Source organism: Crotalus tigris, unplaced genomic scaffold (genome assembly GCF_016545835.1).
Source record: "Crotalus tigris isolate CLP2741 ecotype Arizona unplaced genomic scaffold, ASM1654583v1 scf7180000017794.702064, whole genome shotgun sequence".
NCBI classification, from domain to species: domain Eukaryota; kingdom Metazoa; phylum Chordata; class Lepidosauria; order Squamata; family Viperidae; genus Crotalus; species Crotalus tigris.
Window position 1 is genome coordinate 31,354 of NW_024096641.1, and position 15,332 is coordinate 46,685.

General features: G+C 34.4%; 1 protein-coding gene across 4 annotated transcripts in view; it reads right to left on the reverse strand.

Annotated features, from left to right (window-relative positions):
• Nucleotides 1-5,609: 5,609 nt before the first annotated feature.
• The window catches only part of MCTP1 (multiple C2 and transmembrane domain containing 1), a 123,880-nt gene continuing 114,157 nt past the window's right edge, over nt 5,610-15,332 (reverse strand). Inside the window, exons 16-17 of one of the 4 annotated variants that reach the window (XM_039342518.1) lie at nt 7,411-7,530; nt 5,610-6,345 (exon numbers count right to left, since the gene is read on the reverse strand). In XM_039342518.1, coding sequence (XP_039198452.1) covers nt 6,313-6,345; nt 7,411-7,530 — 153 coding nt within the window. In that variant the 3' untranslated portion in view covers nt 5,610-6,312. Of the gene's footprint in view, nt 6,349-6,849; nt 6,988-7,410; nt 7,531-14,246; nt 14,331-15,332 lie in introns of those variants that run through there. The other 3 variants (XM_039342517.1, XM_039342519.1, XM_039342520.1) reach the window with 3 other exon arrangements.

Sequence of the window (15,332 nt, forward strand, 5' to 3'; positions counted from 1 at the left end):
GTCAACATTGGAAGGAAAAATCTACTACAATGTTTGATTTGCAGCAATAGAATGCTGGTATTTGTTAACATTTGAATATATTTTTCCAACAACATGGCAAGGAAAAAGAAACTTAAGAAATATTATTGAAATGCTTGGAGTTGTTCTTTTTATCTCAGCCTCCCTGCTTTTACACTTTTTTTAAAGTTATGCTTAATCATTTTGAGGTTTATGAATCCTTAAATGTTGTTGCATGTATTGTATGTGTTGTTTTCTTCTGTTATGCAGTTTAGGATTTTAAGTGGAATCCAAGTATGTGTGTGTCCAAAATGGCAGGATTGCTGATGGAGAATTGCAATTTTCAATGTGTGTGCAACAAATATAAGTCCATCTTGCATTTGCAGATGTTGGTTTTTCATAGCCTGACTTGCTTGCATCTCTCAGCTTCTCTTTTCAAATGGCCTAGCTCAGAGAAAGCAATGGAATGCAGCTCTGCTGATATGAAGCCATGCCACTTAATGTGCCAGCATTCTTTACACCCAGCTATGGTTTAAAAAAATTACAGGTAGTCCTCATTTAACAACCACAGTTGGGACTGGCAACTTGGTCATTAAGTGAACTGGTCACTAACTGAAGCCACAACTGTATTTACTTACTTCAGCTTTCCTTTGCTTTGCAGGCCTGCATGCAAGGATTCTTTGTAAAGTTACTTTTTATCACATCCTAAGTGTGATTGTTCACTGTATGAGGCACTCACTAAACAAGGACTACCCGTACTGAGTGTATTTTTGTTGCAGATGGAAAGGAAAAAATGGGGGTAAATGTGGGTTGATTTTAAGGTACAGTGAGAATACACTGCAGATACAGGAGCCACTCACATGCTTGTACTCCTAAACATTCTACAAAAAAAAACCCAGTGGGTACAAAAGAAATCCTGATATATTATGTACATTTTGGCAGTCTAATACATTGTGTTAAAACATATCCTGATATATTAATTAAAATTATATTTTCATTCTAGTTGTGTTTTTCCAATATTCCACAATACTTCCCTTAGAAATTCAAAAGGCTATAGGTTTACCATAGATATGGATTTTAATGCAGCTTCTAGTGGTGGTAACGTTGGAACAGGAATGAAATATTTATATTTTTACTATAAATACTAAAGCAGAATCTGAAAATACTTCATGAATCCCAGGGCTTAAGTTAGGAAGCAGTCTATTACACACAGTAACTTAAAACCTATTCTGTTATGTGAGAACCCAATAGCCCCTTCTGTTATCTTTGGTTCTACTTTCTGTTCAAATAATGTGTGTACTATAGATAACAATCATGTGGAAGTTTTAGATCACAGTATTTGCATGTTAAGTGTCTATTTTATTCCATTCTATTTTATTGTTTGGTCTATTTAGATTTGTTTTCCAATTTTTGTTGGCCATTCTTAGTCTTTTGGATATATCATGTAACATAACATTTGAATAATTCATAAAAATATATAACAGGATAAATTTTCAGAAAATGGCTAGATATCTTCCATTAAAAAATTGCTGTCTGCATTTCACAAACTAATAGTATTAATCAAACAAAGGAAAGCACCAGGGAAATCAGATGCAAGCAGTTAAAAGTGACATGACCTTCTGTAATGTCACTTGTCACAGCTGTATATGCTGTATATGCCACATAAGAGGGGAAGCTACTTAACGACCTGATTTCAGGGGTAGATCCATGTTTAATATATGAATACAGATGACAATTAGGAGTCTGTGAAAGTTGACTCGATACAGTATAGTATATATATATGAGTTCTTTATTATGATTTCTATTTAATCTCACATTACACACTGTAGTTCATGAATTGCACTGTATTTACAAAACTATTTATTTTATAGTGTTCGGATTGTACACTACTATCCTCCCCCAAACTTTCAATCAAGCTATTTTCATATAACAAAAATACAGATTAGGCATCTGGTAACATAACTTCTAAGTAGAGTTGATGCCTCCTTCCCTTTCTCCCCTTCTTTCTCCTATTCTTTGAATCAACAATAAGAACAGAACTGCATCCCAAATCAACATCTCTACTCTAAGCTACTAGAGGCATTTGGGTAGAATCTGGAGTTGATTCATATTCTTCCCATTTGTCTCTGTACAATCAAAGCACAATATGTGTTTGTCATATCAGTTGATTTACAGGGCTTGTGTGTAATTATAAAATAAAATGATTAAATGTGCACAGTGTAAACAGAATACAGTATATAAAACTTCTCAGATGACTTTAGGTCATGAGAAAGTAGAGGTCAAACTGAATATTCCCACAAATTAATATGCCCATTGAAATACATTGATTAGTCTATATCAGGCATGTCAAACTCGTGATGTCACATGATATCACGTGATGTATCGCAACTTTTTCCCCATTGCCGGCAATGGGGTGGGCTCAGTTTCAGAGTGATGCATCCAGCCCGCCGGCCAGCAGTTTGACATGCCTGGTCTATATGGTCATTTTCACAACAAAGCCATCCAAATATCCAAGTTTAAGCATTTTCTGAAAACTTATCCAGTTGTATATTATTCAAAAGTTATGGCACTTGACAATCTACAAAACTAAGAATGGCCAGCAATAATTTGAAAACAATTCTTAATAGTTCAAGTAACTATAGAATAAAATGGACCCTTAAAATGCAAACACCATGATGTAAAGTTTCTATATAACTCTATTACTTGACCTGCATTCATTTGAATAGAAAAAAAAACAATGAAGAGAGAAAGGGAGTTTTGCTCCCCACTTCTTAAGAGGTTTCAACTGACTTTATACGAACAGACTGCTTCCTAAATTAGGACATGTAATTCATGAAACACTAATTCTTCAATTTTAACCAAACACTTAAAAGGAAATGGTTCTTTCCTGGGCCTAATAATGTATTTCATTCATTACAAATCATATACAAGTAACCCTTGCTTAATTATCCTAAATGAGTGTGGCAACTCTACCTCTAAGCCAAGCAGTCACTAAATGGGAAATAAGGGGTTTGTGATTGTGCACTCCTGCTGAAAAGAGATAAGACTATTCAGTTTCACATCTTCAGCTTCAACTGCTGCAATCTTTGGAATGTTCAAGCCCCTACTTACTGACCTGTACACATTGAAAGCAATCCAATTGCACCAGCAGCCGGGGACTGGGAGCTGCAGGTGAGCTACCCAAACAGCTTACAGTACTCTCTTGAAATCCCTTCCACAACCTCTCTGCTCTGCAGAAGTGGGAGGGGAGAGGAGGAACATCAAATGAATTCTGTAGGCAATCTCCCCTTTGCCAGACTCCTTCCCCTTCCATGCAGAAAGCTGAGATATTGGAGGGGGATTGCAAGAGAGTAAGCTTTTGCTCTTGTGCACATCAAAAGCAATATGATTGCACTCACAGCCTGGGTCTGGGATATGTGGGTGTGCTATACAAACAGCTTACAATACTTTCTTGAAATATCTTCCTCTCCAATCTCTCTGCTCTGGGAGGATGGGGAAGGAAAAAAAAGGCAAGTAATTTCTGTAAGCAATCTCTCCTTTGCCTGACCCTTTCCCTGCTGCCAGTGCGATTGCATTGCTTTCTATGTCTTGAAGAGCAAACAGCTTGCTTTCTTGAAATCGCTCTCCAATCTCCATGCTTGGGGGGGGGGGGGAGAGACAAGAATTCCTTTAAGAGGGGAACCAAAAAAAACACAAGTCAGGCATAGGTCAATGTATACTGATTATAATGCAAACACATGACTGAGGGAAGTAATCTTGGATATGTTCAGAAATTGGCCATTAAGTAATTTTTTTCAGCACCATTGTAACTTGGTCACTGAAGGAGTAGTTGGTAAGGACACAAACACGCATATTACATTTAATAAAAAATAATAATCTATCTATCTATCTATCTATCTATCTATCTATCTATCTATCTATCTATCTATCTATCTATCTACCTACCTACCTACCTACCTACCTACCCACCTACTTATCTACCTGCTTTTTAATCAGCCTAGATTCTATTGCATTTAATTGAAGCCTTATATAGATCATTAAATACTTAAATTTTGAGTCTAAGAGTTTTAAAACCTTTCCAGAAAAAACCCTCAAGATTCATATTTAATTAACCTCTAGATTAAAAATAAATGCTAAAATAAGCACATTTTAGATGACATACAGTTTACTAAGTAAAATCCTAATCTGAAATTTAAATACTTCAGTAGAAACTTTGATTTAATCAGTTGAATATATTTCTCATACAAAGCTTTGAAAAGATGTTATTTACTTTGTTACCACTATAAATTTAACATAAAAATATCTGGTATTTAAGTTCATAATGACAGAAAGAGGCTGTCTGATTGTCATAAAGGCTAGTGAATAAAACTTTTTATGATGAGCCCAAATATTTTGCAGCTGTACAGCTATGAGAGGCATCTTGTGTTTTTCCAGTGGCATAATGTGAAGGTCATATTTGATCTGTCAATCATGAACAAAACATCAGGCCTCTCGGATAAGCTCTTGCTCTATGGCTACAAGTGGAATCTATGATCTCTTTTTAACTATCAATCCTATCAACATCCCTAATACATCCTGGGTGGGGATGATATGAATTGCAGTTTGACTTCTGGAGAATCAGAGGGTTTTTTCCACTGTTCCAGAGGAACATCATTTCTGTTGTGTGGATTAATATATGTAAATGAAGCAATCTATTTGACATGTAGTGCTGAGATACAGCACATGGACAGGGACTTCAGAAGATGCTATAGAGTGGCACAATGTATGTGTAAAGAGTGAATGAAATCAAACAGGGTTGTACCTGTCATAATTACACAGAAATTTAATTAATAAGGCCATTATTTATACAGAATCACAGATTTGGAAAAGACCTCAGAGGTTAACTAGTTAACTAGCAAGTTCCCCTAACTGTTCTTTTACTTTTTTCTTATGTATTCTGAGTTGTACTACCCAATGACTGCCTTCTAGAGCTTTGCTTCTGAGAGGAGACAAATGTAAAACACAAATTAAAATATTTCTCCCTTCCTCTCTGTAATAGATTTACAGCATGTTTTACTCTTCTTTTGTTTCTGCTGTACACCCAGAAAAGGCCTTTTTATTATTTGGGATATTTTTCCAAGCTTCTGCATATTCTAGCCTTTCTATTTTACTGACACAAACTGTATAGTTTCTGATAATTGCTTTATATTCCTTTTTTGGTTATGTTCCTCGCCTACCATTTTTGTTTTGTTTTTCAAGATTTTAGCAAACTGGGTTTCCATGCAGCTTTCTTCATACACCCCCATTTTTATTCCATATTATTTGTTCATGCACTTTCAGAATCTTCTTTCAAATAATTTTATACCCTCATCTAATCCTGTACTACTTTAGTATTTCATGCCATTGGCTCTGAGTTCATTACAATCTGCTCTGTTGAATGAAATTCAATGCACAAATCTGATTCTTCTCTATTTCCTCTCCCCTTGATATCATGACTTCAAGGACAATGTAGTCACTTCCTCCCAACATTCCAGTTACTTTATCAAACATTCTTAACAAGATTTCCAGGTTCTAATTTACTAATTCTGTGCAAGCATGTGCTTTTTTGTCTAACCACAACACCCCTTCCCTTTCTGCTGGACCTGTTCTTTTTGAGTAAATGTCAAAAACCCTTTGTTAGCGTTCCAAATTCTCTTTATTTGCCACACACTGTGTTCATTGCTATAGAAACATCTGAAATTGTGGTGGTACTCCTTCTCATTTTATTACATAGTTTCCAGCCAATGAGCCCTCTCTGCCTGTGTGCTTCTCCCTTTATTTCTTGTATTGTTGGCCCTGTTCCTTGGAAGTGTATTCAGTTGTTGACTTTTGTAAAGGTTCTTTCATTCTGGTTTAATGTGTTCTTGATGAAATCAGTGAGGTGCCAAAAATATCCATCACAGTCTTTGTAGCTTGCCTCTTGGCAGAAGGTCTTTGTGTGGCAGCACAGCCCATGATCAAAAAACATAAATCTTTCTCAGTGGTACCACCTTGATAGACCATCCTATTCACTTCCAAGCCTTAGTTCCTTTCAGCAGGAAAATGCCCATCATCAGGTAATTACCAACCATTATGAAATGCCTGCTATTCCACCAATTAGTTCTTGGGTTTCTTTAAATCATGGAGATCTGAGAGTCTTTCATTGTGGCAAGGCTTGCCAGATAGTTTCTGTATATGGACCAAATGACCACATTGCAAAAACAAGCAGACAATTCAATAATGTAGGATAATCGCTAAGAAAAACAATGTTCCTCCTCCATAAAATGATAAAATGCAATATAATTCATAATGATTTCATCATATGTAGCCATCATGTTTAGTTCCTTCTTTCTGCTTGTAAAAAAAAAGAAGTGCAATCTTACTGAAGTTATACAACAAGGTTGCCAGATTCTATACCATCTTCCTCAAGTACAGTACTACTCTTGTTTCTTTCTAAGTAGTGCTAAGGGTAGATATCTGTAACACATCTTGCTCATCACATCAGTATAAAATATTTTGAAATATTTCTTGGGGATTTAAGAAAAATTTTCTGGTTATTTCTGTTATTTCCACATTCAAATCCTTAGGCTCTCCTTGTTGGACATCTTCTGCCATCATATTTACATTAAACAGAGAACTGCATGAGCCCCAAGGGTCTTCTCCTAAAATATATCTGAAAAGGCACCCTCCAAATGTTCTTTTATATTATAAATCTTGTATCTAAATATCCCACTTCTGGATGACATGCAAAACGAAAACCAAAGGAAAAGAATAATACTAAGGAATAAAAAAGAAAGATGGTTATCCTGGTGGAACAGACAAAACTCCTCACAAAAGATGCCCATAACCCCCCCCCAAAAAAGCAGGGCAGCAGCAGTATTCTGAAGGGATACTGTTCCAGAGGGTAGGCATACAATAGAGAAGGCATGTTTCTTGCATCTCGTTAATGGATGAAACACAGAGCAGCTGACTCTGTCAAAGCTTACAGGATAGCTAGAAACAATAGGAAGAGACAGTTCTTCAAATATCTAATCATTACAATATAGAGATCTTTATAGATAATAGCATTGCTATAACGTGCTACCACATTCTGCATAGTGAAACTTCCAAAGACCAGCCCCATGTAGAGTAATGCATTGCAGTAATTCACACATGAGATAACCAACGCATGAATGTTCCTAAGAAGGGGCTCTCGGTCCAGCAACATTCATAATTAATGCACGAGATGAATCTGTGCAAAAGTCCTCGTGGCTATAGATGCTACTTGATCTTTAAGCCACAATCTTGTTAGTGTTGAGTTTAAGCCTGCCTATCCAGACCTCTATACCTTCAGACACTGGGATAAGACCTTGAAAAAAACATTCCACTCCCAAGATTTTTTTGTTAACAAATACACATATGCTTAAAAAAACTTACATTATCATGTGGCTGATTATCTTTTCCTGATAAGATCAAGAAGTAATTCCACACCAACAGCAGCAACAAGACCAGTGGAATCATGTACAGCTCAAAATTCCATGTTCCAATAAGGAAAAGCTGGAACCAAGAAAAAGATTATTTATCTTCAGATATCCTGCAATAAATTAATGGAATACATATGAGGGAAGCGTCCATTGATATTCATAATTGTGCAGTTTCCTGTTTCAGCAAATTGGGGGATTTTGAGGATATGGAGAAAGTTCAAGAATGGAAGAAGAATTATATATTCATTTACAATGGTGTTAAAAGTCAGCTTCATTCACAGAAATAAACTACTTAATTCCACCTTTAATGTACAAAACGTGGAAGAAAACAGATATTTCAAATCTCCCAATCACACTTATTTTTAACTGCTCGGCTAAATGGAGTAAAATCTCAATTTAGCAGAATATTCAGGGGAAGAGGTGTCTCTTAAATCTGAACATCTGTTAAAATTTATATCATTTGTGTCAAAGTTCTTCATTTTTATTATTATGCAGTTGACTTAAATGGCATCATTTGCAGGGACGTCACAATTAAAAGGGCAGATATAGGGATGAAGGCCACATAAAACATTTGTCCATTGTATCTAGAGTGTGTTAGATCAAGATCCATTAAATCAAGGCTTAAGAGTCATGTGACACGGGCAGCTATACAAATATTATAAACAAAATAAAAGTAATTGTAATTCTGTTTCTAGAGAATGCCAAGCAATTAATTCAAGGCAAAGAACCCAATAACATTTCTCATTTTTGTTTCTCACACAAGAAGTGAAATAACAGTTAATCTATTACCACAAATAATATAATCATTTTCATCTCTTTACATTCAAACCAGAAGTTTGTTTTATTTTGAAGAAATAAAAGTTCAGGTGTGCCTTCTTTTAGCTATGTTGATTCTTTTTTTTGGGGGGGGGGGAGTTCCAAAGCTTTAATCATCCATATAAGAAAGTTTTTTAGTATTGTCAATATGACTGCTAGTAACCTATCAATACTTTTTCTAAGATGTTCTTAACAAACATATTCCAAATGAATAGTCTTATTTAGAAATATATTTTGGCAATGTATTTTTATAATACTATCAACAAAAGGAACTCGAGTCTACTGCTGGGATTGGAAGGAAAGTATAGTTGGAATCTTAAGAATTGAACTGCACTTTCAAATTCCAGTTTCTACATATTACAAAGGTGTTCATTTTATATTATTATAGATGAAAGAATAATTATATTATCTGAATTTATTCTGATAACTCCCAATTAAGATAATTATTTTTGAACACTTCTTCAAATACACCTTCAAAACAACAGGCAAGAATTCTTTCTCCTCTCTCAATAGGAAAGGACAGCTCTTAAGATGATGTTTGCCAATGCATGGCTTTGTTGTGACACGTGCACCATCTAACAAAGGTTTTTTTCCTGGAGGTCTCCTTTTATTCATAGGCGGTTTCTGGAGATTTGATCAATCTTTAAAAACTCGGAGTGTAATCAGTTATTGATATTGTTCAAAGATTATTTTGCCAGATCAGCACACAAAGAGATAAAGCATATTACAATCGGTTAAAGGTTAGGCATTTTGATGAAAGTGCCCTTTAAGTTTTTAATTTAAACGAACCTTTTAGCCATTACATAAGCAGAATTCCAATAGAACATTGTCACCTTACATTTAATTTTCTGAGAAATTGCCAGTAAGTATATGTGATATTTATTTTCCAATAGAAAATAAAACCAATAGAAATATGGAAGGCAAAATGTAGAAATCTAGGTTATATAAGGCACTATTTAAATTCTTAAAACTGAGAAATCTATTATCTAGCTATTTTAAGCAGACTTGTGCAAACAAAAAGCCAATATTATTGTAACAGAGATACTTTAAAGTGATCAATAGGACTGTGTTTTTGAAGGACAGCTTAAGCTTTCAATCTTAAATAAAGGAGTTTCACCAATTGAAATAAAGCTTTCTTATTTCTTATACAAATTCATCCCTAATCTTAGCATCCTTGAAAGCACAAAATAAGCTACTCCCAAAAATATTTAAATGACAGTTTATATGATCATATAAATACTTTAATGTACATTCCTCTTTATATAATAATAACAAGATGCTTTATGCATAAGCCAAGTACTATGTGAATCTGGAATCAGTTCAGAATTCATTCCAGGCTGCATAAATATGTTTGCATAAATGAATACAAAATAAATTTTGCCTGATCACATGAAATTTGGAAGCAACACAACAGCTTCAAGATAAGGTAATAGGTAAGTATATTCCAACTCTTTCTTTGACTATCTTTCCAATTCTGTGTATATACAGTATTCAATGAAAAAGGAGGAAAAAAGAACTTATAATGAATCACTAATTCTGTTAACTGAATTTTTTTGTGTGAAGAACTTACATTGGAGAACAGAGCTAAAAATTAAAGTAACAATAGATGGGAAGGAGAAAAAAACCAAAGTTTTCAGAAATGTAAAAGCTTGCAACTATTTGATTAAATATACTGTATTGTTAATTTTGAGTATTTTTTTCTTGGCACTTCAAAAGTGGTTTGCCACTGCTTCCTTCCTCTGGCTGAGGGAGATTAACCGGCCGAAGGTCACCCAGGTGATTTTGTGGCTAAAGGCAGACTAGAACTTATGATTTCCCAGTTTCTAGCTTGATGACTTAATCACTACACCAAATTGGCTCTCATTCCTTTATTATTTGGTAGACAATTGCATAGATTTCATACGACTTGCAATCTTTGAAATTAACTTCTCTATCTGTGTTTAAGAGCCACGTCTTTATGGACACATTATTCTCTTTTTGTTGCTGATTTAGTACACCTAATAAACTTAACTATGACATGACAGTCAATCAAATCTGGCAAAATACTGATATTGCCGAGGGCAAGGAAAGTCACATTGATCTCATTCTTAATGTGTTACAGGATAGGGAATACATGCCACTTGCCAGGGAAACTGGACTACTGTTCCTTTTTGCTATAATTCTGTGGCAAGTTTATTGCTTGTTTTTATTGTTACCAACATTGCAGTGTAATACAGAAAGTATGGATTTTTTTTTCTTCCAGTAATATGGTACATCTTGGATCAAGACATAAAGTCAAACATTTTTTCTTTTTCTTTTAAAAAAGCCAAATGATGGTGCATTTTTATGCTGAATATATTGTTTCTCAAACACCATTCAGCTCAGCTGACCATTCACATAGTTGAACTCTTAAACAGAGTGATGTTCCCTTTATTATAAAATCTACATACTCATACTTTCATAATTGTTGATCTCAGAAAGGATAGTTCTGAAAACATAAAAAGTTTACCATTCCTGGCATATTGTATTAAACTACTGTAATTCCATCAACACTGGGCACATTTACAAACATTCAATCCTAATTAAAATGCCCTTTATAAATTTTAGTAAGCAAAATGCTCAGCTGTCATAGTTTGTTTACAACTGCTACTTTTTACACAAACACACACACACACACAAACACACACAGACACCCTGTGTGGACCTATGAGTAACTTTTTATCTAAAACATCAAGAAGGGACATTGCAAAATTTACTGTGTATCAGAATATGAAATCTCAGATTTATGCTGAGAGAGGCAAGATGGTCAATATGATTCTATATGGCCAAGCTATAATTCATTGCTGAAAAATTTAATCCCAAGATAAATACAAAAAGGTTATATCATTTTAATAACGTGATATTTTTCTTTTTATATACGTAATTTAGTTTTGTTTTCAGTTTTGTTTAGCTTTTTTCTTTTCCCCCTCTTTTTGTTTGTTAACGTTTCTAAATATATATGTTTTTTTCCCTTCACAGGCAATTTAGTGTAGGGTTTTCTCCTTTTTATTTTCACCATGCAATTTTACTGTATCTATAATGTACGTTTCTTCTTTTAAAGTTCACAATCCTTTATTGAATAGTAATATAGACAAACCAGAAAGCTATTTAGTTTATAAATATACTGTATTCATAAACATTTTTTAAAAATGTTAATAGTAAACTTTAAAAATTAATAAAATCATTAATAATAGTTAATTATTTTTATAAAAATGCACTTGTTGCTTTCTCCTGTATTATCATCAATCCTTTGCTGCTTATTAATTAGATCTACATTTCTTATTACCCTATTGAGCCATGTAAATTCCAATTTTTGCTGAGAGCTGCACTTTATTTCCTAATGAAGCTGCTCATTTCCAAAAGGAATTGGCAATGGTACTACTGTGTAAATGGCAGCAAGGATCCAAATGGAGTTTCCATTTTCACCAATTACCAAGGGGTGGGGTGAGGAATGATGCTAATAAATTGTAATATTACAACAAGTGATATATCAAATTATAGAATTCCAATCACTATGGTAGGCCCTGGTGGGTTATATGATCTCCAAAAGCTCTCAAGATATAAAAGGTATTGATGCAGCTTTAAATATTCGCAAAATACAAAGTAAAAGGGTTTCTTATTTTGCAACCCATCAAAAAAGACCTAGAAAACATCTATGGATAGCATATATTTGCCTCTACTGGTTCAGGGGTAAGCAATTTTTGAGGAGTGAGGATTGTAACTCACGATCCCCAAAGTTCTAGATTGCTGTAGGTAAGTATCAGAGGAATTACAAAGTTACTAGAAGGGCCATTTTTTGCAGGTTTAAGTTCGGGTGGAATGGGTTGGTATAAGAGTAGGAATAGGAACCCACTGGGAGGCACATGACTTGTATCTCCATTTTATCCAGGATATCATTTTTTTTCTCTGAAAAATAATTCCTAAGCCAGTACATTGCATGAAACACCAGTGTAGAATAAATAGCTCTGCAATCTTTAACAATTCTCAGATACTATGACCTGCTCATAATCATGTCCTGCTCATATCTGGAAACAAAGCTGTGCCCAAGATTGTAGTATGTTTCTTATTTGTTTTGTATAGACATGGCCTTGTTGTTAGCAGCAAGCTCATTCTGCATTCTCCTGAGGTGAGGAACTACAAAGTAACTCTCAAACAGAAAATAATTCTATTGCTCTCAAGCATTCAGCAACACAAGTTACTCCACTCACATTTAGGATGATATACCATAAGTTTCAATTTTCCTTGGAAAATACAAGGATAGTGTTAACATATATACCAAGAGTCTCCAATCCCTGGTCTGTGGACCAGTACCAATCTGAGGCATGCCAGAAACCAAGCCATGCAAACAAGTGAAGTCCAATCCGCGGAATGCAAGAAGCACATGAAACCATGCCCCCTCCAGTCCGCAGAAAAACCTCTCTCCACAGAATTGGTTCCCACAGCCCAAAAGGTTGGGGGCCGCTGACGTACACAATTCCTTTAAGCTATTTATAACGAAAAGCCTGACCTATATTTAAAAGGTTGCTTCCAAATTCAACTACATTATTTATACTTACAGTGCTCCTTTTGAAAAAGCAAAAACACATTTCTTATATTGTAGCTTTTGTTTTGCTTATAAAGGCAGAAACTCTCAAATATTAGAAATTATTTTTCAATATATATTACTCGTTTCACTTTAGCTTACCTCATCTATTTTTCTAGTAATGATTAGTCTCTCTAGGACAGAGAGACATATCTTGGTATATGCATTTAATCTATGTATATCATAAATTTCCTATATTTTTCTGTATATATAATATTATATGGAAAAACACAGGCAAAACCAGAAATGGAGGTATGTTCTTATACATAAGGAAAGCCTATGTAAATCCCCATAGGAAAATGTGTAGGTTATTGTTGCAATATCTGTCATCCATGTAAAAGAAACAGAAATGAGATGGGCATTAAATTTGCATACAGCCTGAAGCACAGAGGTGCTATATGTGAAGAATTGATGGGCATATCTTGCAGGAAAATTCTGTCAGATTATCTCAGGAAAAAACACCCCCAAGGAGATAATTTACAGATATCATGAGAATTTGCTTCAAAACATGAAAATAAACTCAAACTCTACAGCTAGGGGAAATGTTAACCAAAACCTTGCACATGCCACAACACAATCAATATTTTAGTTAATTAACTTTGAATTTAACATTGTTAGAAACACTTCCATTAAGATTTCAGAGTATTTATAAAAATGTGGAAAACAAGCATGTGTGTGTGTGTGTGTGTGTGTACATGTGTGCGCAGGTTTTATACAAACACATAGAAATACACGCAAACATGCATACAAAAATAAGAAAAGAAAAAATCAAGACAAAACCAATAATTACAAATCATTATAGTTTAATATGTTCTACAAAAAATATGCAATATCAACATACATTGACAAATACAACCAGGTGAGCAGCTCATAAGAAAATGGTAAAATTCTCCCAGATTAGAGATGCCTGCTTTTAAAAAATAACTTAAATTGCTTCTACAGGTACAATCCTATCTAATCTAGGTGTCCTTAGAAGCTTGATAAATAATTTATTGGCACTTACTATGGTAAACATAGAACTCAGTACTGGACTTAGAAGCACAAAAATTGCCTTCACGTTATCTGAACATAACTTTCTCATTAGAATCTTCCACATTATTAAAGGTAGAACCCAACATATCTTCTAGACACAATTATGTTACTCATCAATGTCTGTCAAGCTGTATTAGACCAGTAATTTAGTCAACCTTAGTTCCTTGCTGCCATTTTTTAATTTTTCCTCTACCTTGAATACATTAGAAAATTTAAGCATACAGCCCTGTCACAAATCAGTATGACATTAACCTCTTTCATGTTATCTTTCATGTTATGGTAGCCAGATGCTCAAAATGTGTATATTCCTAATAAGACATCCACAATCTTTAAGCAGGCTCCAATGATGCTAGTTTCTATCTCTGCAGATGAAATCCTTTGCACGTACAGGTGACTGCATAGGAGCTTCCATATGAACCAGGACCCTGCATTAGTGTTAGTGTATGGAGAAGGTTTTAATGTCTATATAAATGTGAACAGATATTGTAGACTAATGGAATATCTATATATTCATTATTCAGAAAATGAGAACATACGCAACATTTTATAGTTGACTCAATGGGGCATGCCTATTTACAGAACTAACTTTGCTTGGGAAAAATTATTGGAAAAAGAGCAGCTATTACTGACATTCTGAATCCCCAGTATCAAACCATTTGATTTTGTGTTTATTATGATTTCAAGTAAATTATATGCTTTATATCCATACTTAATGTAAATATAGCAAATGAAAAACTTTCTAATGGTTCCAGTCTGTTGACTGATGTGAGTGGCCACATTATTTTCATGCAGCAAAACCGATGCATTTTTATTAATTAGAACATATTTTTATTTATTTTATTAGAATTCTTTATCATGTCTTTATTATTTTATAAGTAACTCCAGGCAGTGAACATAGCTTAATACTCCTTTACTCCTCGTCCTATATTTCACACAACAGCCACCCTGTGAAGATGGGTTGAGCTGAGGGAAAGAGACTGACTCAAGGTCAGCCAGATGGCTTTCATGTCTAAGGCAGGACTAGAACTCCGTCTCCTGGTTTGTAGCCTGGTGCCTTACCCACGAGACCAAACTGTCTCACATATTTTATATTTTATGAAACACAAATCACAGGGAGAGTATAATGATTTCTATTTATATTTCACTGTTATGTAACCACATTGATTACCATTTTTCCTTTATATATCAAAAAGGATATACAAAATTTCAGTTCAGAACGTCAACCAAATCATCCCTTTGAATTGAATCACCATATCGAATCAGATGCATTCATATCAAATTAAGACACTTGATGGATTTTGTACGTGCACAAACATTTGTATTGAGCCAAGTCCTGGAACTGATTCCAACCAATTTTTCACATTGAATTAAGCTAACTTACTAAATCAGAATTTTGAATTGAATCTTCAAATCAAATCATAGCTGAT